General features: G+C 47.7%; 1 protein-coding gene across 1 annotated transcript; it reads left to right on the forward strand.

Annotated features, from left to right (window-relative positions):
• The first annotated feature begins 455 nt into the window (after window positions 1–455).
• LOC135891358 (ectonucleoside triphosphate diphosphohydrolase 2-like) lies at window positions 456–27,886 on the forward strand. The gene is made up of 9 exons (XM_065418905.1): window positions 456–566; window positions 6,563–6,680; window positions 15,831–15,981; window positions 17,392–17,551; window positions 20,054–20,281; window positions 22,454–22,726; window positions 24,033–24,128; window positions 26,567–26,701; window positions 27,668–27,886. The coding sequence occupies exons 1-9, from the start codon at window positions 456–458 to the stop codon at window positions 27,884–27,886; spliced, it is 1,491 nt and encodes a 496-aa protein (XP_065274977.1).
• Window positions 27,887–27,899: the final 13 nt, after the last annotated feature.

Genomic DNA, 27,899 nt, shown 5'->3' on the forward strand with positions numbered 1-27,899 from the left:
ACCCACCAAGATCGAGGAGGAACTTTGTCACACTGTGCATAAAGGAGGTAGCAATGGCCATTCCAAGGAGAATGTATGGCTTCTTTGGCTTTAGGGTATCAATTAAGAGTGGCCTAAAGTAAGCTCTTCATACTGTCACACAGGAAAAGAACATCCGGCAGATGAAGAGACCCACCTACAGATGGGCTAATACTAACCCCATGCTCCATTAATGTCTTTGAGCATTGGAGACACTAAATAAGCACAAAGTTGTATTTTTATTTACTGTGGTGGTAGGAAAGAGGACCCCACTTCACACACACCAAGCCTCAGTCTATGCCTTGTGGCTTGAGCTGTGTTGAAAGCCCACATCTGGCTCCACCCCTGAAGGCTGCAAATAACTTTCAGACACAGTCTCTGTGCTCGCTGTTCCACAGCTTCCTCTTTTGCTTAGCAGAAGCAGGCAAAGGAGCCTGATGTCTTGGCGTGAGCTTCTTCCCCCTTCCCTGGTGATTTTAGCTGGGCTGATTGGGATCCTGCTGCTTTGTGTCACCACTAAAGATGTGCAGAACCCTCCCAGGTGCAAGGTAAGGAATGGCTGTCAGAGGTGGGCGTAGCCTGGCATATGGTGTGCAAGATGTGCCAGGGTGAATATTGACATCAGCAAGCACTGACTATTATCGATCCCTGTCTAATGTGGTCACCCTGTAAAAGGGAGCCTGTCTTTTTACTTTGGGCTTGACTTGCATCTGTTGCAGCATTGTCTCTAAATCCATTAACTGCCTTGTTTTATGCTGTTAAACACACTGTACCAGTAAGTAAATTAACTTAGTGGCAAAATTCAGGAGTGCCTGCTCCCTTTCTTCAAAGGGCCATAAGCAGAAAGCTTGCTCTGGCATATGGCTCCTTGAAGCTGCAACAGGCACTAATAACAGTGAACTTCCTTTTTGTACAATATCTTTACTGCTATGACATTCCAGGGTACAGTCCAGACCAATGAGGGGTTGTCACCCCTGCCCGGCAACCTGGGGTGCCTCACAATGCTTTGCTGCTGGGCTCCTCACAAACAGCCTGCAGGTTACACCCTGCGTGTCTGCGTAAAGCCACAGCCCTGGTCCAGCAACTCTGATCCCAGCAGCCTGTCAGCCAACTCCAGCCATGCTCTGGCTTCCAACAGTCTTGGTTACCACTTGTAGGGTGACCCCAACATACTCCCAATCTCTGATTTTCTCCCCCCCCAAAAAGTGTGTTCTACACTGTCCAGCCCACTCCTGGATAGTTCAGATATGTTAGGTCCCTTGCCCCTCTAAGGGGATCAACATACAATAGTTTGCTACCTTAAATGGAGTTACCCACACAGTCACAACACTGGATTAGTTTTGATTTAAAGAATAAAACAAGTTGGGTTTTAAATGAGTAGAAGCATAAGGCATTAAAGTCAGAAATGGTTACAAAAGAAATAAAGATAAAATGCTTCCTAGTACTAAATGTAGCAAACTAGACTTGGTTCAAGGTGAAGTCCCTTACAAGGTGTTTCCAGTAACACTGCTGACCAAACTCAGTCCAGGATCCTCTCCCAAAGGCTGTTTCTTTTGTCATCTTATCTGAAAAGGAGAGAGATGGATAGGGAGAGAGAACTTGGGGTGTGTTTGCCACTCACTGTCATAGTCCAGTCCCCCTTTGAAATGCATTGTCCTGAGAGTTACCCCTAGATAAAGTTCATTCCTGCCTTGAGGTTGCAGTCAAGAGTCTGGTGAGAAAGGTTCCATGCCATTGTTTGCTAAGAGGCAGATCTGTTTGTTCCTGCCCGCCTTCCTTGCCAAAGAGCTGTCCTTGAGAAACAGATTTATCCAAACTTGTCTGGTAAACATATTTCAGACCTAATTTCAGCTTATGTTTATAACTTTACATATAATGTTACTGCATGCATTTCATCATATTATTGACCAGTGAGTTATTAGTTTTCAAATGATATCTTACAAGGCATATTTGTACAAAGATTATTACAATGGTGTGTAGGTTGTGAATACAGGGGTGCATTTGGTTATGACCGTGAACTGTCTGGGCTCTCCCTATAACAGCATTATAAGGAAACGTACAGGTATTGTGCTCCAGTGACCTCTAATTTGACATATGAAGAAAGTTTGGACAGGATATGAAAGTACTTTGCATTTGCTTCATCTTTGGTTGTAGCCAGGAGTAAAGCCGTCTAAATAGTGCAAAAAATGTTTGAGCATTCATTTGAACTCCCCAACGGCTGTTCAGTTTGACCATGATCTCTTGCTAGAAGAACCTCCACAGTTGAGGGCCCTACACTTTCCTATTCCAAGTTCAACCTTGCTCACATCCACTGAAGCATTCCCATTGAATGTGACTGTATCAATGGGTGGCACAGTTGTGGTTTTGTGGTGGTTTTTCCCCCCACCAGATAGTCTAGCCTTTGCTTATTAGGCAGGGCTTGAAAAATCTACTCATCCATGAAGAGTAGGAAGCTTTCTCCAGACAAGTGCTGTCAACTTTTGGAGAATCAATGTTCTCATTTAAAAAAAAGTTTCTAGCTGTTATGTTTGTAAAGATGAGCTTATAAACGTGAACAGAGTGTAACTGAGGAAGCAAAGCCTTGCCTGAGTCTGAAGAACGACAGCGCCAGTGTGTCTGGTGCTGCTCAGAGCTTTCCCAAGGTTAAATGAATGAAAACTGACCACTTTTGTCCCTTTTCACTTTGCTATTTAGAACCCTGCAGGTAGCTGTGAAACTGATCAGAATCGGGTCAGTTTCATTCTGTCCATGCTTGGGATAGCTCTGGCCAGCAGCAATGAGGCTGAAACTATTCACAGGGTGGAGGTTGAGTCAAAAGTAAAGTCTGAGGGTGGGAAAGAGATATTACCTCTTTGCACCAGCTGAAAAGCAAAGGGAGGGTTAGATTGATAGTGATACTACACCCGCATGCACACCCTCATAGCATTCAACGCACACCAGTTAGGAAACACAGACAAAACTCTAGTAGCAGAGGTGATGGAGGTGGGGATGGCTTAATAGCGATCAGGTATTTCTTTGCCAGAGATAAGAAAGAGCCCAAAGCAGGGTCCGCACCTGACAGGATTTTCAGCACAATCCCCTTTTCCAGCAGCTGGGGGAGGAGAGAGTTGGCTTCACCCCTGGGCTTTGCCTTGGGACAGTATCTCTTGTCATGGCCTTTAGCTAGTGGGTTTAGTCCTCTGACTTCTAGATGTCTGGTAAGTGTGAATGAATGGGGATGAAGGATGGATGTGGAGGGCTGGATGTGTGGACTGGTGAGAGCATGTGCTCTGCTATTAGCAGTTTAGTCAAAGCAAGCCTTTATATGGCTGGGGAGGCGGCTAGAGCTGCTGCTCTGGGCAATTATGATCATGTAAAAGTGGGATATACATGCTGTAACAACCTTGTGCTGTCACCTTGCTACTCAGTGTGGCCTCAGAACATCACCATGACAGCAGGGGATGGAATTCAGATCCCTCTGCCTCAAGGACAGAGCCCTGCCCGTTGACAACGAACCGTTAGCGGCACAGGGCTTCTGACTAGAGCTGATGGGGGAACCTCCGATCTGTGAAAACCGAAACTTGTCAGGGGAAATGGCCATATCTAATGAAACTTTCGTGGGGAAGTTTCTCGGGTCCAGGATGGGAGGGAGGGAGGGAGTCCTCCCATCACAGCCAATAACCTGGTGGGAAGGGCACTCATCAGCGATGTGGGTGACCCTGGAGTCCTCCACATCACAGGAAGTGCCCCCCCCACCAGGCTATTGGCTATTCTGGGGTCGGTGTCGCTTGTTGGTTTTTCATGACCATCTTGAAAAGTCTTGGTTTCATCCCAGTGCGGTATAGGAAACTTTTGAAAGCCATTTCCTGCACAGATCGATTCATAGTTCAGCAGTCCTCATTCCCTTGAGTAGGGGGCATAATGAAACAGTCTTGTGTGACTTTTACCGGCAAGCGTTTGCTATTATAACTGGGAGAGCAGCGATTGGAATAATACTTAGCACTTCTACAGTGTCTGTCATCCTAAGCCTCTTACAAATGCTCCCTAACAGCTTTCTAGCTAGGGCTGGGGGAACTGCTCACAGCAGATTTTTGAGTCACATTTATCCCTTCATTCTCTTTGTGGCTTGTCTGCGAGTAGATTGCCATTTCCATGAATCTGTTCATTCAAAAATTATCCTGGACCCAATTCTGATTTACAGTAAGGCCAATTCACAGTGTAAATGGAGACCTTAAAGTAATTGTAAATCTCTCTCACTTTAATGACTTAAGCAGTGGAGAGTGACCTTCATGTAAACGAGTGAGCTTTATATGCAAACAGAATTAAGCCTGTGGCTTGCTGGCAAACGGTTTAGTGGCGATTACTTTGAGCCAGTGGTTCTCAAACTTTTGTACTGGTGACCCCTTTCACGCAGCAAGCCTCTGAGTCTGACCCCCCCCCTTATAAATTAAAACCATTTTTTAATATATTTAACACTATTATAAATGCTGGAGGCAAAGTAGGTTTTTGGGTGGAGGGGAGGTTGCGAGCTTGTCAGCCTCCAGCCATGTAATAACCTTGTGACCCCCCTGAGGGGTCCTGACCCCAGTTTGAGAACCCCTGCTTTGAACATTACAAATTCACATTTTGGACTTGGAAGCTGGGATTTTCAAAGGGCTGACAGGATTTAGGCACCCAATTTATATCAACTTTCAACAGGAGCTGGGTGACCAAATCCTATAGGATTCTAAAAATTCCAACCTGAGCATTTCTGACTGGGCACGTTGTTCATGTTATGTTGCTCCCCGGTTAGATGAGAATCAGGACTGCTAGTGCAAATGCTCACTGTTACAAATTTGAAACTTTCTGGGATTATTTGGTGGCATTTGCTTACTCTAAAACATGGTTCAGGAACATCCTTCCCAGTGAATTTGTTTGCTTTTTGCAGTTACCCTGAGGCATGCACAAGGATCAAAAACTGCTCACATGAGCTTGTGTGAAATTTCAACTGGCCAGGAATTTTCTTGCAGTACTCACCAAGTTTTAATTAGAATCATAAAGCACTGTGCACAACTCAGCCCTCCTTACTGAGTAACCCTACAGTAACAAACCACAGTGCAGGTTTGCTAGAGATAAAACATTCCCGGTAAGGAAGGTGGAGGCAGATCTGATTTTTTTTTGCTTCCATGGGATCATTGCAAACTTCTGAGGGGGACAGAGGTGGGAAAGGGCCTGAAAACAACTGATAGTGACATTTACAAGGCCAGTTGGTGCATTAGGCAAACCGCATCTAATAGACATTCCCTCATTGTGCTTATAAGACATGTATTTCTTCACACGTAGAGCTCCTCCCCTTGCTGCCCACTCTTGTGATTTTTACCACAACTCTCTGCTATTTGGCATTTTTCTTCAAGCCCCAGCTCCTGGAATCACATGAACATTTAAAAATAAAGCTAAGTTTCTAGCCTTCGGTGTTGTAGAGAAGCTTGAAAACATGACTTGAGTGAAACTGAAAGGCCCTGAAACCGGAAGGAAAAGATTTAAAAAAAAAAAAAAAAAAAGTTCTTTTATCTCATGATTTAAGCCAATCTCCTGGATTTCTTTGAGGTTGGAGTCCTGATTCCGAAATGGTCGTATAGCACCAACACCTCTGGGTGGCTTGTTGGCAGCAGGGATTCGGACTGGGACTTCTAGATCTTAATGCTTCTTGTCTGAGCTAAAAGTCCTGTCTCTGGGCTTGTCTACACTGGCAATTTACAGCACTGCAACTTTCTCGCTCGGGGTGGAAGGAGGGAGGTGAAAAAACACCCCATCCCCTTCCCGAGTGCAACAAGTTTCATCACTGTAAAGCACCCATGTAGACAGTGTTCCCTGTTCCCAGCCAATGGGAGCTGCGGGGGCGGTGCAAGCAGGTGAGGATAACGTGCGGAGACCTCCTGCCCTCCCCCAGCAGTAGGGACGTGCCAGCCACTTTTGGGAGCAGCGTGGGGCCAGGGCAGGCAGGGAGCCTGCCTTAGACCCACTGTGCCGCCAGACTGTTAGTGGCCGATCTCCTGGTTTGACTGCAGGAGCCTCTGGGAGACCAAGCCCAATTCTGGGAGACCCCCAGTGAAACCGGGAGGATTGGCAACCCTAGACTCAGATTGAGATCGACTGTCAGAGGCTCAACGATCAACCAGCCGATCGCAATCTACTGGCTGGTGACCACTGCCGTATATACACCACACAAGAGTCCGTGGTAGCAGTGTTAGTCTGTATCAGCAAAAAAACCAAGGACTCCTCGTGGTTTTTTTTTTTTTTTTTTTTTTTTTAACCATACAAGAATATTCATGATCAGTAAGTTTAGTTTTCCAAGGATTTATTACATCCCACATATTAGATACAGATTATGAGTTGAGGTACGTTGAACTGGTCAGGGCATCTGAAACTCGTTTCCTGACACCGGTAAGCACTGGGATGCTCTTAGGTTACACTTGGAGTCGACAATGCTGAGTATGTGTGCAGCCGAGCAACCCCACAATAACAAACCAGCGCACAAATGTGTGTCTTCGGGAGCGTATCTATTTATGACCTTTGTGTTTTTCAGTACGGCATCGTGCTGGATGCTGGCCCATCCCGCACTACCCTGTTCATATACCAGTGGTCAGCCAGCAAAGAGAACAATACAGGGGTGATCAGTGAACATAGCTCCTGTGCTGTGCAAGGTAAGGTGGCGTTCTGCTGCTAATGTACGGACACTTGCACTGGATGACGTTTCATTGCATAGTCAATGTCCACCACAAAGTCTCTTGCTAACTCTGCACAAAATAATTATGAGGTGCAAATAAATCCCCCTACAAACTAAAGATCCAGGCAGCTGTTTCTACTCTGCCTCATGACTGAAGCATCTGGTGGGAAATTAAACGGAACTGCCTATTCCATTAGATGGCACTAGCTGAAGCATATGAGAGGCCTGTATGTCTTGGGAGGAGTGGTATTGACTGCTTATGTCTCTTCACTGGGACCAACATCTGGTGTCAGTGGCACTAGTCAGTGGTGTGCATCGACTGTTATAGGGACAATAAATATTGGGTTTGAATACAATTCAATAGCTCTCGCTGTGCTGCAACCCCTCCAAGGGGCTCTGTATCCATGGGAATCAGCTTGCAGGATCAGCACCTGATTTTTGCAAGCTCCTCAGGTAAAGTACTATATATCATAAGCATCCTGATCTTTAGATACCGAAAACCATGCTGCCCAACCTTACTGAGTGGCCTCGTAGATAGATAGATCACTTGTCAGCCAAAGATCTCAAAACTCTTTGCAAAAATAGGTAAACATTTTTGCCCCCACTTTACAGATGGGGAAACCGAGGCACACAGCGAGGAAGGGACCTGCTGAAAGTGTCACAGTGAGTCAGCAGCAGAGCCAGGAATACTAAATCTCCAGCCTGATGCATTTTCCATTAGCACCTACTGAAAGCTATTGGTTCTTAAATCCACTTCTGGCAAGAGCATATCTTTCATGTACAGCAAAATCTGGTTTCTAGCCCTTTTCACTGCAAAGAAGGCTTCTAGGCATCATCTTAACTGAGCCATGCAGAAAGCTGCCTCCAGCTAGACCACAGAAGCACCCAAAGTGTGAAATTCCACCTCCCTCACAGCTGATTGAGGGCAAACATGTGAGCTTCGTTCTCACCCCATCTCTCTTACTCTCAAAGTGTGAAATTTGTCTAAATCACAAGTACATCGATGGTCTTGTCATCTGACCCACTTATAATGGACGCCACTGAATTGTGCACATGCAGCAATTCTTTTCACCACGCAGCCATGTGCAGTCACTGAGCTTAAGCTTTTGCATCTGCTTTTTGCTGCTGAGCCATGTTTATCTCAGTGCATACTGGGAAAATCTGAACAGCTATCCCATAGTGCCCCAGCAGAGGCAGGAGTGCTGGGCAGACACCCTGAAGCATCAGCATGTGGAGCAATGCACTCTGGGATACCTTCCTGCATGAGGCAGCTGGGAAGGAGGAAGACTGGCCAAACCAGCTGTAGAGACACACGAACAAATTACAAGCAAATATCTGTGTGCCAGCATAGGCCATTGGCAGGGGGAGAAACATGGTTCTCTGGTTATGGATGGCAGATCTACTCTACAGACTTCTGCCTGCCTTGCTAGGCCAGTCAGAGATGTGCTGGGCTGACAGAAGCCCCTAGTGTAGACGCCGTTATACCAGAAAAATTGCATTTACCAGTATAGCTAGTTTTGCTCCGGGTATGTCTGAGGTTTTACTCTACTGGCACAAAACAGTTTTACTGGGCTAGCTGCATCCATACGAGGAGTGCTTTGCCATATACAGGTATTCCTATACCAGTAAAGCACTCCTACAGTAGGCATAACCTGTGAGTATGAAGGACAGGGCTAGTGTTAGAGCACTAGCCCAGGGCATGGGAGACTGGGATTGAAATCTCTGCTCTGCCACGAGACCGTGACCTTGGGCAAGTCACTTAGCCTATCTGTGCCTTAGTTCCCCCTCTATACAATGGAGATAATAGCCCTGGCCCGCCTTACGGGCTGTTGTAAAGATAAATACGTTAAAGGCTGTGAGGTGCTGCTCAGATACTGTGGCAGTAGGGTAAGTACCTAAGGTAGATAAACTGTGTGATCTGTGAACACAAACTATGTTCAGATCCATCTGTGCCACTAATTGCTTACAAAATGGGTCAAAATTCTAATGTAGATAGACCTAAAACTGACTCCTCTGTGGATGATTTTTCATATCGAAGACACTTTTTCTAACTGCTCTTCCTGGGATTTAAAAATCCAGGTAAGATTCTTCTGCTTCTTACACCGTCATCGGTGGAAAAAGATTCTATGATCCAAACAGTATTTAGCTGGCAATTTTATTGGTGATGTACAGGGTACACTAGAATCCACCTCACTCTCGCAGAGCTGCATTGGTTCTAGGGCTAACAGTAGGACTGAAAACTTATGATCAAATCTGCTTGCTTTACTCATAGACAAACAGAAAGTCACATTATTATATGGAGCAGCAGTTGCCACTCCGTATTTGCAGTGAATTTCCATTATAAACCTGATTTTTGGTCCCCCTATAAAATCCGTAAGCAACGGTTTATTGGATTAAAAATGTGGATTAGGCTTTAGGACTAGATAAATCATTTCTATCAAATTTGAAGTTAATTGAGCAAGGAGTACCTGAATTATAATATCTTAGCAATGGAAATATTTAAGTGTCCAGAAAATCTAATGTTTTTATATGACACTTTGTAGAAAAGAAAAATTGGAAAGGGGAGAATGTAGTTTACTGCATTCATCTTCTCAAGATCTAATATATAGAATGAAAGATTAGTTGATTAAATTTTTAACTATGATCTGCCTAGGATTGCTTTATGCTGTTACCAGTAGCTTTCACCAAAGTTCTTTTTTTCTGGTCCCAAATTCAACAAGTCTGTTATGAGATGATGGGGAACTACGCAGCAGTTCATGACCGAGCTGTGACTGCTTGGAATTATCAATGACAATGCTGGATTTGTGAGGGACCTGCGTTCTGGGACACACCCATCCGTTGAAAGCTGCTAGAAAGAATTTATTAACTACCTTAAACCTCTAAGCCTGATGAATACACTGAGGAAGCTACTAATCAGCTAAGAGACTGGAACTTATATAGACCCCGATTCAAGAAAGCACTTAAACTCAGACACAAGAACTAGAACTAATTAATTATTAAGAACTGGAATTAATTTGCAAACTAGATACCATCAGATTAGGCCTGAATAAAGCCTGGGAGTGGTTGGGTCATTACAAAACATAAACTTAATTTCCCCAATACTAATTTCTCCCTACTGTTACTCACACCTTCTTGTCAAAACTGTCTGTAATGGGCCACTCTCTTACCACTACAAAAGTTATTTTTCCTCCCTTGGTAGCTTGCTGTTAATTGATTTATCTCATTAGACTGACCTAACACTTGGTAAAGCACCCCCCATCCTTTCATGTATTTATACCTGCTCCTGTATTTTTTACTTCATACCTCTGATGAAGTGGGTTCTAGCCCACGAAAGCTTATGCCCAAATAAATTTGTTAGTTTCTAAGGTGCCAAAAGGACTCCTCACTTTTTTTTTTTTTTAAACACCAGAACTAATGACGTTCAGTAGGTCTGAGTCCCACAATAGTTAGTCTTGTCTTGGCTATTGTCAAAATGTGCTAATGAAAAATGCATCAGGCTGGCCCTGCCGCTGACTCACTGTGACAAGTCATCTGACCCAGTTACAACCACCGCAGTTGAATTGTGTCCATACAACTTTCTCTTTTTTTCACCACACAGCCATGTGCTGTCACTGAGCTTGAGCTTTGGCATCTGCTTTGCTGCTGAATCATGTTGATCTCAGTGCGTCCTGGGAAAAGCTGAACGGCTTAACGTCAAGCACATCCTTGCCTGAATTGGGGCCATGCTTAGATTGACTTTAGTGGGCATAGCTCAGGTCCCATATGACATCCATTGTTCTAGCTAGTACTGTATAACTATAAACAATGTACACCATATTCTCCTTAACAATAGATTAGTTGTTCCTCTGTTTAGGCCTGTGTGGCATTGGATAGTCATGTTAAATTGAGTGGGATATTTGTAGCTCTGTCTGTTTAATTATAAGGTATTTTGTTTAAAAATATTTTAATAAAAGGTTTGGCAGAAACCATGACTAATTCTGGTTATTTCAGCGTTGCCGGCCCCACACATTCAAAAATCATGAGTCGGGCCCAAAAAATCATGCAATTTTTAAAAATAACTTCTGAAGTCTTTTTATTTGTCTTCTGCTGTTATAACCTTTCAGGGTCATATTTTCAAGCTTTTCTCCACAACCATGTGGGCCAAAACTTTGTTTAAAAAAAAAAAAAAAAAAAAAAATTAAAGCTGAGATTATCACATAATCACAAGCCTCTGGGAGCTGGGGATTTGTGATAAAATCACGAGAGTTGGCAACACTGTTTGTAGCATTGACAGGGCCTAAGAGGAAGAAGCACTGGGCAAGGAGCTTGTCTTCTAGCTGTTGTATAAAATGCTGTGCATTCTAATGGTGCTTTACAAACTGCAATTATATCTGAACGGGAGTTGAGTTTTGAACAATAAATTGAGCTCAGCAGGAGAAGTTACGTTTTCCTCATGAGGTCTTAAAGCAGAAAAAGCATCCTGAGTGTTTAGTGCAAGTGACCACAATCCGGAAAATGGACAGATTGTTTGGCTATTCTGGAAAAAAAAATCCAGTTTCAGAGCCCCATGAATCTTGCTTTAGCAGTGTCCTTGTGCATGCACAGGACACTTTGCACTGACAACTTCCTCTGGTCTCCGAGACAGAGGCTTCCTGTGCTGTGGCTGATAGCAGCCACAATGATGGTGTAGAAACCTCGCTGTGAACATGAGAAAATGACTTAAGAAGGAAGCTGACCGCCTCAGCTCAGTTTGCTGCATCCTTTCCCACTTATCACTCTCAGATCTCTGCTGTGGGTCTTTTATGCTGGTGTATGTAGTTTGGTAGATACCCTAAACTTGCATCTGTTGGTTTAATTAGGTGCATTGTGTTATATTCACTTTTTATCTCTCTCCACTAAAGCATCATGTATTGGCCATTATTAGAGTCAGGATTCTGGTCTGATCTTATCAGAAACCATGAGGGGGGATGGTCAGGCCTAGTGGTCAAAGTCATGGCAGTTGGGCCTAGGGGTATGTCTACACTACAAAATTAGGTTGAATTTATAGAAGTTGATTTTTTTAGGAAGTGATTTTATACAGTTGATTGTGGGTGTGTCCCCACTAAGTGCATTAAGTCGGCGGAGTGCGTCCACAGTACCGTGGCTAGCGTCGACTTCCGGAGCGTTGCACTGTGGGTAGCTATCCCACAGTTCCCGCAGTCTCTGCCGCCCATTGGAATTCTGGGTTGAGCTCGCAATGCCTGATGGGGCAAAAACATTGTCGCGGGTGGTTTTGGGTACATGTCGTCAGTTGCCCCTCCCTCCGTGAAAGCAACGGCAGTCAATCGTTTCGTGCCTTTTTTCCATGTGGGCGCCATACTGCTTTCAGCAGATGGTGCAGTAGGACTGCTAACCGTCATCATCGAACGACCGCTTCCACTGCCACTCTGTTCTCCTGCTCTGGCCGCAGACGGAGCAATAGGTCGGAAAAACTGGCATTCCAACCACTGCTTCCACTGCAACTCTGCTCTCATGAATCCACCTCCCAGGTCCTCTCGTCATTCTCTATAAATATCTGTTCTCGTGGCATCTCTCTATAAATATCTATTCCATCATCCACCGCTTCCGCTGCAACTCGAGGCTCTCCTGCAGACGCCATACCACATACCATCTCCTGCAGATGCTCAGATAACCATTGCAGTTATCACCCTTGTAAACACCTCGTGCATTATCCTGCAGTATATGCAGAACCTGCAAAAGCAGGCGAGGAGGCGATGGCAGCGCGGTGACGAGAGTGATGAGGACATGGACACAGACTTCTCTCAAATCACAGGCCCTGGCAATGTGGACATCATGGTGGTAATGGGACAGGTTCATGCCGTGGAACGCCGATTCTGGGCCCGGGAAACAAGCACAGACTGGTGGGATTGCATAGTGTTGCAGGTCTGGGATGAATCCCAGTGGCTGCAAAACTTTCGCATGCGTGAGGGCACTTTCATGGAACTTTGTGACTTGCTTTCCCCTGCCCTGAAGTGCAAGAATACCAAGATGGAAGCTTGCAACGCCAGATTGCTACCGGTCAGTCGGGAATCAATTTGGAGTGGGCAAATCTACTGTGGGGGCTGCTGTGATCCAAGTAGCCAATGCAATCACTGAGCTGCTGCTATCCAGGGTAGTGACTCTGGGAAATGGTGGATGGCTTTGCTGCAATGGGATTCCCTAACTGTGGTGGGGCGATACAGAACACATATCCCTATCTTGGGACCGGCGCACCAGGGCAGCCAGTACATTTCAATGGTGCTGCAAGCACTGGTGGATCACAAGGGACGTTTCACCAACATCAACGTGAGATGGCCAGGAAAGGTACATGACGCTTGCATCTTCAGGAACTTTGGTCTGTCTGAATGGCTGCAGGAAGAGACTTGCTTTCCAGACCAGAAAATAACCGTTGGGGATGTTGAAATGCTAATAGTTATCCTTGGGGACCCAGCCTACCCCTTAATGCCATGGCTCATGAAGCCATACACAGGCACCCTGGACAGTAGTCAGGAGCTGTTCAACTATAGGCTGAGCAAGTGCAGAATGGTGGTAGAATGTGCATTTGGATGTTTAAAAATGCGCTGGCGCAGTTTACTGACTCGGTTAGACCTCAGTGAAGCCAATATTCCCATAGTTATTACTGCTTGCAGTGTGCTCCACAATATCTGTGAGACTAAGGGGGAGATGTTTATGGCGGGGTGGGAGGTTGAGGCAAATCGCCTGGCTGCTGATTACACACAGCCAGACACCAGGGCGGTTAGAAGAGCACAGCAGGGCGTGCTGCACATCAGAGAAGCTTTGAAAACCAGTTTCATGACTGGCCAGGCTATGGTGTGACAGTTCTGTTTGTTTCTCCTTGATGAAAACCCACCCCCTTGGTTCACTCTACTTCCCTGTAAGCCAACTGCCCTCCCCCCTTCGATCACCGCTTGCAGAGGCAATAAAGTCATTATTATTTCAAAATCATGCATTCTTTAGTAATTCATCACACAAATAGGGGGATCACTGCCAAGGTAGCCCGGGAGGGGTGGGGGAGGAGGGAAGGACAAGGCCACACTGCCCTTCAAAACTTATTGAATGCCAGCCTTCCGTTGCTTGGGGCAGTCCTCTGGGGTGGAGTGGTTGGGTGCCCAGAGCTCTTCTCCCCCCCCCCCCCCCCCGTCCTTAGGTGTCTGGGTGAGGAGGCTATGGAACTTGTTGGGGAGGAGGGCGGGCAGTTACACAGGGGCTGCAGCAGCGGTCTGTGCTCCTGCTGCCTTTCCTGCAGCTCCACCAGATGCCAGAGCATATCAGTTTGATCCTCCAGTAGCCTCAGCATTGCCTCCTGCCGCCTCCTCATCGCACTGCCACCATCTTTTGTCTTGCTCCCGCCACCTCTCTTCTTGTTCGTCCCTCCTGTCCTCGCGTTCATTTTCTGCTTTCCTGGACTCTGCCATTGTTTGCCTCCACGCATTCTGCTGAGCTCTTTCAGTGCGGGAGGACTGCATGAGCTCAGAGAACATGTCATCGCGAGTGCGTTTTTTTTTTTTCCTTCTTATCTATGCTAGCCTCTGGGATGGAGATGATAGGGGGAGCATTGAAACATTTGCAGATGTGGTAGGAAAAAAAGGGAGAGTAGTATTTAAAAAGACACACTTTAGAGTACAAGGTCGCGTTTTGCCTCTTATATTGAGGGCCTGCCGGTTTGGTGTGAGAGATCTCACATGCAGGGTCGGGCAACAGAATTCGGCTTGCAGGCAGCCATGGTAAGCCACAGTCTTTTGGCTTCTTTAAGTCTTCAGGGCAAATTAATCATTCAACACGATTCCTTTTAAACCATGTATTATATTTACAAAGGTATGCTCACCAGAGGTGCCTTCTCCAGCTTCATGGTCCGGGAGCCCACCTTGGGAGGGTACTGGCTCCAGGGTGATAAACAGTTCCTGGCTGTCAGGGAGAACGGTTTCTCCTCTTGCTTGCTGTGCGCTATCTTCAACCTCCTCCTCCTCGTCCCCAAAATCCTCATCCCTGTTGCATGAGACTCCCCTCTTGCAGGAGTCCACAAACAGGGGTGGGGTAGTGGTGGGGGCACCCCCTAGAATTGCATGCAGCTCATCATAGAAGCGGCATGTCTGGGGGTCTGACCCGGAGTGGCCGTTTGCCTCTTTGGTTTTTTGGTAGGCTTGCCTCAGCTCCTTAAGTTTCACGTGGCACTGCTGTGGGTCCCTGTTTTAGCCTCTGTCCTTCATGCCCTTGGAGATTTTTTTTCAAATATTTTGGCATTTTGCCTTTTGGAATGGAGTTCAGATAGCATGGATTCGTCTCCCCATACAGCGATCAGATCCAGTACCTCCTGTTCGGTCCATGCAGGAGCTCTTTTGCGATTCTGGGACTCCGTGGTCACCTCTGCTGATGAGATCTGCACAGTCACCTGTGCTGATCAGCTTGCCACGCTGACCAAACAGGAAATGAAATTCAAAAGTTCCTGGGGCTTTTCCTGTGTACCTGGCCAGTGCATCTGAATTGAGAGTGCTGTCCAGAGCGGTCACAATGGAGCACTCTGGGATAGCTCCCAGAGGCCAATACCGTCGAATTGCGTCCACACTACCCCAAATTCGACCCGGCGATGTTGATTTCAGCGCTAATCCCCTCGTTGGGGAGGAGTACAGAAATCGATTTTAAGCGCCCTTTAAGTCGACAAAAATGGCTTTGTTGTGTGGACGGCTGCAGGGTTAAATCGATCTAAGGCTGTTAAATTTGACCTAAACTCGTAGTGTAGACCAGGGCTAAGGGTCCGAGCCAGCATCAGAAGTCCAGAGCAGGGTTGGAGCAAGGATGGAGAAGGACTAGGAACAGGCTAAGGCTTGGGGAGTCTGTTGCCACTAGCAGGCAGAAGAGGGTTCCAAGCCCTGAAATGATATTGAGCAGACTCAGCTGCTGTTCCATCAGTGAGGCGCTTATACCAGCCCTGAGTGTCAGCAGACCAGTCCCTGGCTTGTGGATTGGCTGGAGCCTAGCACAGGTGACTCATCGCCTTACAGATCTGCTGTAGCAAATCCTAAACTCAGCACAGAACTGTATATATCTCGAAAGGCACATGTATCGCCCCCACCCTGTCGTAATATTTCGTATATTTCTTTTGCGTCCTTAGGTCCTGGAATCTCTAGCTACTCCGGATCCCCGGGGGAAGCTGGGAACAGCTTAAAGCCATGTCTCGGCCAGGCAATGAAGGAAATCCCTAAGGAACAGCATGACCAAACCCCTGTCTATTTGGGAGCGACTGCTGGCACGCAGCTGCTGAAGTGAGTCAAGGTTTCAGCTACCCATGTGCCGATGGCAGACTGGGTGTGAATGACCATTTTATAAACTAGCTTCCCCTTGGGGAGGCTAGCTCCCTTCCCTGCCTCTTCCGGCCAAGGCCCCACTCCCGCTTGCTGCTCTCAGCCCCCCCGTGGCCCTGGCTGGAGTGGGGGAGGGAGGCTGAGAGCTCGGCCCCTCCCCCCACATGGTCCTGGCCAGGACAGGAGGGCTGAGAGCTCAGTTGGAGCCACGGGAGGGGGTGGGGGTGGGGGCCTGAGAGCTCAGCCCCAGCCAGGGTCGAGCTCTCAGCCTGAGCCGGGACCGCGCTGGAGCTCCTGGCCCTGGCTGGAGCTCCAAGCCTGGAGCCCCTCCCCCGTTCCGCCCCTTCCACCTGCAGCCCTGCACATGGTCCCATCCCATTCTGCCCCTTCCCCTGTGGCCCTGCCCCCATTCTGCCCAGAGCCCCGCCCCCATTCTGCCCCCACTCTCTCTCTCTCTCTCTCCCCCCCCAAGGCCCTGCCCTGCTAGCTCCTCTTCTTCCCCCCCCCCCCCCCCCAGCTGTGGTCCTGAGACCGGAAAAGCGAGAGCTCCTCCAGCCCTGGGGCTGTGGCAGGGGAGATTCTTCCGGGGCCCCCAAATCCACCGCTGCCCCTCCTCCCCGATGGTGCGAGGTTTGGGGAGGTTTAGCCTCCCCTAGCCTCCGTTATACTCTGCCCATGCTCTGCATCTCTGTTCATCCCTGACTACAGTGGCTAGCTAAACCATCTGAGCAGGGCCGGCTCTACCATTTTTGCCGCCCCAAGCAATAAAAAAAAAAGCCGCCCAGACTGTGCTGTCCCAAGACTGGACGGAATGCCGCCCCTTAGCATGAGCTGCCCCAGGCACGTGATTCCTCCACTGGTGCCTGGAGCCGGCCCTGCATCTGAGGTACTTAAGTGGCCCCCGTTCTCGAAGCGCATCACAGTCTAACCTATTTCTCCTCCCAGTGGCCCTGAGAGGGAGGGGAGTGCTGCTGTCCCCATTTCACAGAGGAGGAGTGGAGGCACAGCTCCTCAGAGGTATTTAGGAGTCTAAGTCCCATGGACTGACTAGCTCACGCCCACACAGGCAGTCTGTGGTAGGGCGGGGAATTGGATCTGGATCTCCCAATTTCCAGCCTCGTGGCCTAACCACTGGACCTTGCGTCCTCTCTAAGACCTTATGCTTTGCTTCCCAAGGGCACAGCCTGTGTGTGCTTCTCTCCAGCCACGTGACCAAGCTGGTGATTAGTGCAGTTGATTGGTGCCGTATTCTAACTTGCACTGTGTTATTCCCCAAAATGAGCAACATGCCGGAAGCATTGAAGCTGTTGTTGCTCAGGATTGTGCTTGGGGCCCTTTAACAACTAATGTGCTTCTTCCCTTTTCACCCAGCCTCACCAGTCCCACGGTGTCAGATACTCTGCTTGCCGCTGTCACCGCCACGCTGAAGTCGTACCCCTTTGACTTTCAGGGGGCAGAAATTCTGTCCAGTCAAAACGAGGGGGTGCTTGGCTGGGTCACTGTTAACTATCTTCTGGAGAACTTCATCAAGGTAAAGGCTGTAGGGTTGGCTTAGGACACCAGTAGGATTCTCCGCTCCATCACACCGGGGTGATTCCACTGACTTCACTGGTGCCACCGCAGTATAGCAGAGAGAAGAACAGGGCTGGAGGAGTATATAGTAACCAAGTGGAGATAGTGACGGGACCATTAGGGCTTTGCCTGCATGGGGCTTCCAACAGAGTTTTGAAACAGTTCTTACGCACTCAGTTATGGCCAGTCTACAAGATAATAGCATTTGGCTGGCCAGTGTGGAAGGGGTCAAACTGTTACTATTGGGTTAATAGAGCGGCTGCCCTAGGATAGGATTCTACAGATGTGCACCAAAACTCCCCAAGGCTTAAAGGAAAATTTGTCCAGGTTTTAAATAAGTTTGTTTCTTAGTAAACCTGGCCCCAGACTTAGGGGTTGTTTAAAACAAAAAACCAAGATGACCCCTCAGTCCTGCAGCTCTAGTGCAGATGGTAACCATCACCAATTTTCCTCACTGTTGTTCCAGATTGGTGGGTCACTTGGTTCTGTTCAGTTACCTCTCAGGACTTGCCAAAGACAGCGAACAGAATTCATGTCCTTTTGCTCCAGTATCACAGGCCCCTAGCATTTCATCTCAGGTAAAATCTCCTTTAGTATTGGGGCTGTGAGCAGTTCTGACGTTGGCTAGTAGAGGGCAGCATTGTGCATGTCATGCTCTAGCCCGTTCATTAGTTTCCTTTGCTCTGTTCCAAGGATGTACGGATTAAACAGAACACTGCATTCCCACACTGGCAGTGCCGTACAAGGGAAGGGCTCATTATTCCATGCGCTTGCTGGCTACAGTCCATAAACCCTTCATTATTTTATTGGTGGAAAGCCGTTTTATAAAAGTCACATCTGGGAGTCTGGTCACACTGACCCCAAAGCAGTTAAGATTGTCCTACATGTCAGACTAATGCCCGTACAACAGAGTCCTCCACAAAGGGCTTATTATACCATGCTGTAGAACGCAGATGACCCCAAAATAGGCACAGTAATTAACAAGATTCGTAGCGCCATTCAGAACAGCAGCTACTGTTTTGACTATACGTGTCCTTGCCTTTTCTTGTGGCCCCTTTCTATCACTAACATCAGCACCAGTCAAATCTGCCTGTGCAGGAAGCAGTGGGGTATGAGAACTCCGACTACAAGATGCTCCTGAAGGGAGATCTCCCCATGGAACTTGAACTTCAGTGGGGCTAGGAGGAGAGTCCTGTGTAGTCATCGATATGCCTCTGTAGAGAGAAATGGTGTAACAAATCACTGCTTACTGACCAATGCCTTTAACCATAGGTGAGATTCTGCTGTTCTCAGTGCTCATGTCTGCAATGATGGTTGTTAAATGATTGGAGCTAGTCCACTTCTGTAGCCGGAGTCACCTATTCAGCAACGAATGCGGTTCTTAAATGAGTACATTATTCAGTGAATCACAGTGAGAGTTTTAGAGTGGTGCTGTGTTAGTCTGTATCAGTAAAAACAACGAGGAGTCCTTGTGGCACCTTAGAGACCAACGCATTTATTTGGGCATAAGCTTTCATGGGCTAAAACCCACTTCATCGCATGCATGGAGTGAAAAATACAGTAAGCAGTATATATATTACAGCACATGAAAAGATGTGAGTTGCCTTACCAAGTGGGGGGTCAGGGCTAACGAGGCCAGTTCAATCAAGGTGGACGTTGTCCATTCCCAACAGTTGACAAGAAGGTGTGCAGAGAGAAAATTACTTTTTGTAGTGACCCAGCCACTCAGTGCGAGTTACTATAGCTTTCGGAATGATGCAGTAGTTCTCGTGTATATTAGTCCAGGGATATTTTTATCCAGTATTTGCTCAGCTCTAAAAATGATCCAGTCTTTAAGAACCCGGCAGGAGTCTCTAACTCAATGACCTCCTGCATGTGATTGGCAGAGACTGTCCATACACAGCATACACCTTTTCCCTCGTTCTGTATTTACCGTCCATTTACCTCAAACACACGAGATCCATCCCATAAACAAAACGGCTCCTAGAACCTAAATGATGTTACCAGTTTGTACTCCTCTGGCTTCAGGTTCACTCCACAGTGTGGCAGCAATTCAGTGTCAAGACCTCAGACTCCTAGATGTCCTGCTCGGGGTTAAAGGTTGTGCCCATTTTCCAGTGGAAAGTTGATTTTGCTAGATGTGCAATAAGGCTTTGGAAAATTCCCTGGGTGACGGTGTATCATGTTAATGTGGGTACGGCCTATTATTATTGTTGTTTAAACAGATTCCTCTGCCACCAATACAGAAATAGCAGCAAGGGACAATATCAGTAGTTTGCTGCTGAGATTTGATGATGGGGAGAAGTGGCAGGGGCTGGATTGGCAGTGGCTGGTGTCCCCGATGGGGGCAGGTGTAGTGTTGCATTTCCAGTTCCTCCCCATTCATTCCTTCAGAGCATCTGAACTCAGATACTTGTCAGGTGTACAAAAAATCTACCTCTCTGGTTCCCTTTTTGTCTAGTATGGTTGGATTGGGCGGTGGAGCCGCTCCAGGAAGGGAACAGTTGGAGTCATGACCATAGGAGGAGCCTCAACCCGGATCACTTTCAAGATCAAAGAAAGGAGCACAGATCCTGAGAACGAAGTGACACTGCGGCTGTACGGGCAAGAACACAGGGTCTACACCCACCACTTCCTGTGCTCTGGCACAGACCAGCTCCGCAAGAAGCTGCTGTTGAAAGCCATACAGGTGAGTGCAGCATGCTCATGTGCTTCATGGCTGCTTCAAACCTATCATGTTAAATGCCTTAAGTTATAGTCAATGCACATACAGAGTCGGGTAACATCAGACACCCTCTCTCCTGCAGGAGCTTGCCTATGAGTACACAAGCATAGAGCCTGCGTCACAAGCACTGTTTATACTAGTGTGCAAAGAATGTGTGCCTGTAGCATGAACACAGGCATATACTTAGGCTTGGAAGGAGTAGATTTTCATTGTTAAATGTTGATTTCACTGCGCCCACACAAACCGACGAAAAAATATTTCCATCAATGATGGTTGAAATGTACGGATAGGGAAAGTAAGAAAAACGCTCCTTAAGAACTTATCAGAGTTTGATTTAAGGATATTTACTTTGTATATTTTGATGTGATGTTAGCCGTTTGTATTTTAAACAGCTATAAAGCTTTAACTTTTTTGAATCTCAACATCTACTGCCATTAAATAATTGTCTGCCCCCCCGCACGATTTCCTGCAACTGAAAATTGAAATCAATAAAAATAGAAAAAATGCTTCAAATAAACATCACTATTCTCCATCAAAATTATATATAAAAAATTGAATTCTGCCAAGTCTCCATCTACTTCCTGGCTGCTGAGCAGTACGTGTACTGCATACATGGCCAGATGGACACTGTGTACCGTATGTGTGAGTAACACACACATAGGTTAAAAGCCGCTGTTGCACCTCTCTGTGAGGAACTGCCCTCGCTTTAGACCCAGATTTAACCCAGAGAGACCTCTCTGCCCCACTTGCATTATGGTAGAGTCATGGGGATCATAAACACTAGCTCTTGAATCAGAGGGGTAGCCGTGTTAGTCAGGATCTGTAAAAAGCGACAAAGAGTCCTGTGGCACCTTATAGACTAACAGAGGTATTGGAGCATAAGCTTTCATGGGTGAATACCCACTTCGTCAGACGCATGTAATGGAAATTTCCAGAGGCAGGTATAAATATGCAGGCAAGAATCAGTCTAGAGATAACCAGGTTAGCTCAATCAGGGAGGATGAGGCCCTCTTCTAGCAGTTGAGGTGTGAACACCAAGGGAGGAGAAACTGCTTTTGTAGTTGGCTAGCCAGTCACAGTCTGTTTAATCCTGAGCTGATGGTGTCAAATTTGCAAATGAACTGAAGTTCAGCAGTTTCTCTTTAGAGTCTGGTCCTGAAGTTTTTTTGCTGCAGGATGGCTACCTTTAAATCTGCTATTGTGTCCAGGGAGGTTGAAGTGTTCTCCTACAGGTTTTTGTATATTGCCATTCAAGGGCTCATCAGGAAATGAAGCTTCCAGCCCAAAATGCTAGCCCTAGGTACGGTACTACCCATTACCAGAGCATCTGAGCAGCAAAACACCGCTGTGAGATAAGGCAGTGCCATTCTCCCCATTGTACAGATAGGGGACTGAGGCACTAGGAGACTAAGTGAAATGCCCAGATGTTTATGGCAGAGCAACAATTGAACTCCGGTCCCCCACAGCTCTGGCTAGTGGTCTAACCAATAGACTGTTCTTCCTTTTGATTCATGCTAGAGAATCAGTGTGACGAGAGCTACAGCAGAGTGATTAACCAAATTCCCAGCGGTGTCTCCCCAGTCTCAAAGGGATGAGAAGAGTTTGGGTGCGGGGATCTCTTATCTTTAGGGTTGGACTGGACTGGTAGACGGAACATTCATCCCAAACTCAGACGGCCTGTTCTTGAAATTTTGATAAGTCTGACCTGTGAAAATCCTTTAGCTTCCCTGCATATCTGCTTTGGGCTGGGAAGGGGAAGGTCAGAGGAGCAGTATTTCTGATCCGAAAAGAAGGACCAGGAAACTTACAAGGGACACGTTCTCTAAATTCCCACCACAAGTCCCGGTTCTGTAAGGTGCCAAACACTTGCAGCTCCCACTGAAATCCACAGAAGATGAAAACATTCAGTACCATGCTCCAACTTTGCAGAGGGTTAGATAGTTTGGATGAGAATCTGAATGGCAGGGAGTTGGTTTATGCAAAGCTTTAAAAATCCGCCTTCTCTGTTATAACCCTGGTATGTTGAAATCAAACTCTACTTAGTTTCATTGTATTTTGTCTTTATTTGAAAAGTCCTGTTCAGACTCCAGCACCGCCTTTTGCTCTCTGTGCTCCTGTTTTATCCTCTCCCTCTAGGACCACGGCTATGTGAGAGATGTGTCTAATCCCTGCTGGCCTCTCTCCTATTCCCGGGCAGTTCGGTTCGGTTCTGTGCATGACGGGCCCTGCACTGGAAGTAACGCCTCTTTAAGAACACCTACCTCTGAAGATGTGTTTCAAGTAACTGGCTCCAGCAACTCTCCTGCTTGCAGGAAACTCATGGGAAGTTTGTTCGACGACTCCTTGTTCTGCGGCTTCTCACAGTGTTCCCCAAATGGAGTTTTCCAGCCCAACATAACTAGATTTCAGGTAAGTTCTCCATTACATTAAGGTGTGCTTTACGCCTGGAGTTCTTAAGAGATGTGCCCAGCTCAACATCTAATAAACATTATAAGATTGACTAGTATGTATTAGTGCTCTGTCCTCTGCTGGGTGGAATTGCTCTGGGTAGTATTGCAGCACTGCCCTCTACTGGATGGGAATGAGACCTGTTCTACCGTGTGTCATGGGCCCTACATTAATAATAGCAACAGATTTATTTATTTAGCTAAAGTCAAGAGGATCTGACATGTGTTGCTTCTTTGAGGTTCCAAATAGTGATAGCTTTCTGGTTAGTGACAACTCTCAAGTGTCTACGTGGGCATGGGTTTAATGAACCAGATAGCCATCACGGGGGTCAGCCTGGGTTACTTATTAGACCTCTAGACTAGAAGGCTTTGGCTTCAAGTGCTATGACGGAACAGAGGCTTAGGCTGTCCAAGCCTGCAGTGAAGTACCAGGGTGCCATGTTTCTGGAGGCGCTATCCTTTCTCATATCTGCTTATTGTTCACGTGGAAGCTACAGATCCTCTGGCCCTTTCTAAACATAATGCAGGGAATTACTTTGATGTTCTGCCCAACATCCCTTCTCTGAACCACAGGTTCTAGTGTCCAGAGTCATGTGGGAGCCAGGGGTGAACATACGACTGCTGCAGCTATTGTACCGCTGGTACCTCACTCCCCTGTCTGCAAAGAGCACTTGGAAAGTCTGAGCGTGAAAGGTGCTAGATGAGACCAGACTCTCTCCTGGGTGCTGGTCTGTGTCTAGCAGCTGCAGCCACATCTTTACTGTACAAGCTACAAGGGAAAGTAATTCAGCTTAGTAGCTGGAGGATCAGTTTAACTAGTTACCCTACTCCTGGCCCAGGGAGCCTCCACCAGACCCGTGGTGCAGGGGGTGGGGGGACATGTTGGAGGCATTTTGAGGCTAGCAGTGAGGCGGGCTGGGAAGAGGTGTGGCCAGGATGGTTCTGCACCCCAATTATTCCCTGCTGCTGCAAGCCCCAGGCGGGAGTCTGGTGCTGAGTTGCTCAAGGGCTGCCCTAGTCTGTGCTAAAGGCCAGAAAAGCAGCTTCCCAGAGACATTTCTATTGTTTGCCCCTTTGGTCAGTAACCGGGTGTAATGAATTCTGCTTGATCTCCTGGTGCATGTCATGGAGACATACAGCTACCAAACACAGACGTGTTGGGAGAGTGTCCTGGGAACATGCCATATGCGCCCTCACGCCGCTGCCTCGCTTTATTCATTCTACAAACCGGCTGAATTTTCCAATGAGTATTTTTGCTGCTGTCATAGGTGATTTCCGAGGCTCTGGATCTTGTGAAGAAGATGACGCCCTCTACCGACCTGGGCCAGGCAGTCGACTCATTCTGTGGGCTGTCTATGGAAGAGGTGACTGTGAGCTAACCCACTTGTACCATGGGGATAAGTGAGGCAGGCAACGCTTTCGGGCAAAACCCAACTCAGACCTTTGGTTCTCCTGAAAGCGCTGCGAGCAGGTGACCCCAGCGAAGGGGAGCTTGGGGTTCTCCTAGGTGCTGGGTTAAGATCTAGCCCATTTCTTGAAAGTCCCAAGGCTTTGGAAATGGAGTCCAGTGAATGCAAAAATACTCTAAACCCAGACTCTCTCCACACCCTCAGTGGGCCAGATTGTGTTTGTTAGTGGGGCTGAGCAGAGGGACTCCACTGGTGTAACAGAAGCAAGCCCAGCTTATCCGTTATTTGGCTATTTGGTCTGGTGCTCGTGTCAGTATGAGCTATTCCTGTCTCCATGGATGCAGGCAGGGACTGTTCTGCCTCTTCGTCTATACAGCGCATGCGGCAGTCACTTGTCCGTACATAGTACTGTGGGAATGGGTGTAATAACCTAATGGGTGAGCCTTTCCTTGTACGCTTTATAAAGCTTGGCACAAGCCCCTGCTTCATCTTAAGGCAGAGAGAGAGAAAGTACTAGGAGCAGACACAGTCTCCAACCTCCTCTGTGACCAGGGTGTTTCCAGCTTCTGACAACAGCTGAATGTAACGAGTCCTCCTTGGTCTCGCTGGGCCAGATTTCCAAGGGCTGAATATCCACAGTCAGGGCCAGGTATTCCAAGGAGCTCCGCACCCAACTTCCGCACAACACGCTGAGCTCTTTTCAAAATCTGGCCGTGATTGTCTGTGCTTGAGCCCTTCTGAACATTCCAGCCATTGTGCGGCGGCTCCTGGTAGAAATATTTCCACCTCATTGCTGACACCAACGAGATGTGGCCTGAATGGTTGGGTGGTTCAAGCTGGCTGGAGGTGCCATCTAGCTGTGAATGGGACTTGCCTTCACGGGGTGCACACAAGCTATTTTATACCATATGTTTGGGACGTCCCTGGGAGATCCCAGGTTATAAAAAACTCCAAATCTCCGCAAATGACAAACTTTGTCCAATCTAAATTTGCCTGTTTGTGTTTTTCATTTTTTTTATCACTGCTTTGTGGTTGTTCTGTGGCTTCCTAAGACTGCTCAGCATTGGACAATAGGTACATTGTGCCGAACAAATAGGGTCCCTGACTTTGATAGAATCTGTACAGTGTTATGCAGAAGAGAGAGATCACCCATGGGAGCTGTGATCAAAGCCCCTCTCCCTCGGCTTCTCATTTAATCAAGTGCTTCTTCCTTTGTATTAAGGAGTAGACAGGGGATGCTGACTGGCCCTTCTGTGTTATACATATGTCTTCTTTCCATACAAAACTATCCTCATCATCTTGTTCTCTCCCACATGGGGCACCCCATGACGTGAGGTCCTTCAACACCCAGGGGGCCCATGGAGATCCTTCCATGGGGAATTCAAGAGATTTTTCTTTGAAAAGACAAACAAAAATGAAATTTTTAAAGTGATTTGGATGAAGGAGCGTCTCTCCCTTCTCTGAGGGTGAAATAAAAGTCTCCAGCTTAGCAGGGCCGGTGCAAGGATGTCTCACGCCCTAGGCGAAACTTTTACCTTGCGCCCTCCCCGAGCCCTGTGGCAGCTCCCTGCCTCCCCCCGCCCTAAGGCGCCCCCCCCGTGGCAGCTCCCTCCCCCCCAGGCCCAGGGAGCCCTGCGGCAGCTCCCCACCCCAGCTCACCTCTGCTCCACCCCCTCCCCGAGCCCTGCGGCAGCTCCCCACCCCAGCTCACCTCTGCTCCGCCCCCTCCCCGAGCCCTGTGGCAGCTCCCCACCCCCCCTGCCCTGAGACACCCCCCCCCCCCGTGGTAGCTCCCCCCCGCCCGTGGAGCTGTGCGGCAGCTCCCCACCCCAGGTCACCTCTGCTCTGCCTCCTCCCCGAGCACGCCGTCGCTGCTCCACTTCTCCCGCCTCCCAGGCTTGCGGCGCCAATCAGCTGTTTGGCGCTGCAAGCCTGGGAGGGAGAGAAGCAGAGCAGGGCAGCGTGCTCAGGGGAGGAGGCGGAGCAGAGGTGAGCTGGGGCAGGGACTTCCCCTGCATGCCGTCCCCCCCTACTTGCTGCAGGCGGCCCTCCCCGCACCTCCCAGCCCCAGCTCCCTCCGCCTAAATGCCACCGCCGACCGGGGTGGCCGAAGATCTGGCCGCTGCGGTCGCCGCCGAAGAAAATGCTGCCCCCAAATGCTAGTGCCCTAGGCGACCGCCTAGGTCGCCTAATAGGTTGCACCGGCCCTGCAGCTTAGCAGGCTGAAAGAAGCATTCACTTCATAGCCATAAATAAGATGCTTGAGAGCATTGCTGCAATTCAGCAACCGGTGGCACAGAGCAACAAGGGCTGGATTTTACCATATTAGGAGCATTCAGAAATGCAGTTAGTGAATATTTACTTGTCTAACTTCTTTTGCAAATGCTGTTAAGCTGAGCAAGAGGTTTCAGATGAGACCAGACAGTCTTGCTGATCACTGTTCCGTATCCACGTTCATCTACTATCTAAGTACAAGGGGATTCCTGTTTGACTTGGACAGCTCTGGCCAGATTACATTCCAGGAGAAGGTCAGTAATATAGTATGTGATGCTTTAGATAACAGATGTGTCTGTGGGGAGGTAGCTAACAGTGCCTGGGAGGGATATGTCCTCTCCCATGATCATTTTTGTGATATCTTACATGGATGCTGTCATTTCTGGCTGGCAGCAGTTCCTCCCAGGCAAAGGTGATGGGGGTGGGGTGGGAGGGAGGAATAGTTTGTATAAAATAAGAAATGAATCCAAACATTCAGAACCTGAGCTATGCAGCTATACCCCAGTGCTATATTTTTATAAAATAAAGTCACTAGTCTGACAAGCAGGACCGTCAACTAAGCCACAGAAAGATCATCATCTCTGTCAGTCACTGTTGTGAAACTTGACAGACATCACGAATGAATGGGTCAAAATTCCAACCCTAACATCGAGCAACTAGTCCTCTATTACAATGCAGTGTATCATGGGGCGCAGGACACCGTTCCAGGTGGTAGATCAGGGAAGGTGGCCTGGAGAGAATTTAAAACGAAGGGCAAAAGGACATTTTCATGACTTTGAGTTGAGAGATCCGATCCGTCTGGTTTTTGAATGCCTTGCAAAGTTTGGGAGTGTTCACATCTGGAGAGCTAGTGTGGTCTGTTACAGAGCCGGGGGCCAGCTGTGAAATTTGGGTTCAGATTCTGAATCATCTGGGGGGTAGGGGTGATTGGCTAGACACGACTTTTTTTTTTTTTTTTTTTTTTAAAGTCGCACTTCTGCCCTTCCTGCCTTTGGCCAGGACTGGAAGCAGAAGTGCCCTTCAGAAACTAGTAATCTCCTGATAAAGCCTGGTCTATTGAGTGTTCTAACTCAATTTTGAGACCAAAGAAACTTGGATAAAATTAACTAAGCTTTGGGTCTGGGCATTGAGAGATCTGTTTGAGCCTCCAGCCCTGGGCTTCACCTGTCACTAGTCACCTGCCACGAACCCAATCTTACTCTGTTGTTTTGTTTCTTTAGGTTGGTGACATATCAGCTGGCTGGGCTCTTGGGTACATGCTGAATCTGACCAACACCATCCCAGAGGATAAGCTGAGCTCCCTGAAAGCGATTGAATATGGGATCTGGCCCTTGCTCTTTATCCTCTTTGTCCTGATGCTCACTGGCTCTTTCACGCGCATCGCATACCGTGTGATGGCGAAGGACAACGGAGAGGACCGCATCTTGGAAGGACTCTGACTGTTGTCCCAGG

This window comes from Emys orbicularis, chromosome 18 (assembly GCF_028017835.1).
Source record: "Emys orbicularis isolate rEmyOrb1 chromosome 18, rEmyOrb1.hap1, whole genome shotgun sequence".
In the NCBI taxonomy this organism is placed as follows: domain Eukaryota; kingdom Metazoa; phylum Chordata; order Testudines; family Emydidae; genus Emys; species Emys orbicularis.

Bases quoted from the DNA above. Each gene is read 5' to 3' on its own strand.
- LOC135891358 (XM_065418905.1), top strand. From the start codon at position 456: ATGTCTTGGCGTGAGCTTCTTCCCCCTTCCCTGGTGATTTTAGCTGGG. The intron at 567-6,562 runs GTAAGGAATGGC...TGTGTTTTTCAG, and splicing joins AGAACCCTCCCAGGTGCAAG to TACGGCATCGTGCTGGATGC. The intron at 26,702-27,667 runs GTCAGTAATATA...TTGTTTCTTTAG, and splicing joins AGATTACATTCCAGGAGAAG to GTTGGTGACATATCAGCTGG.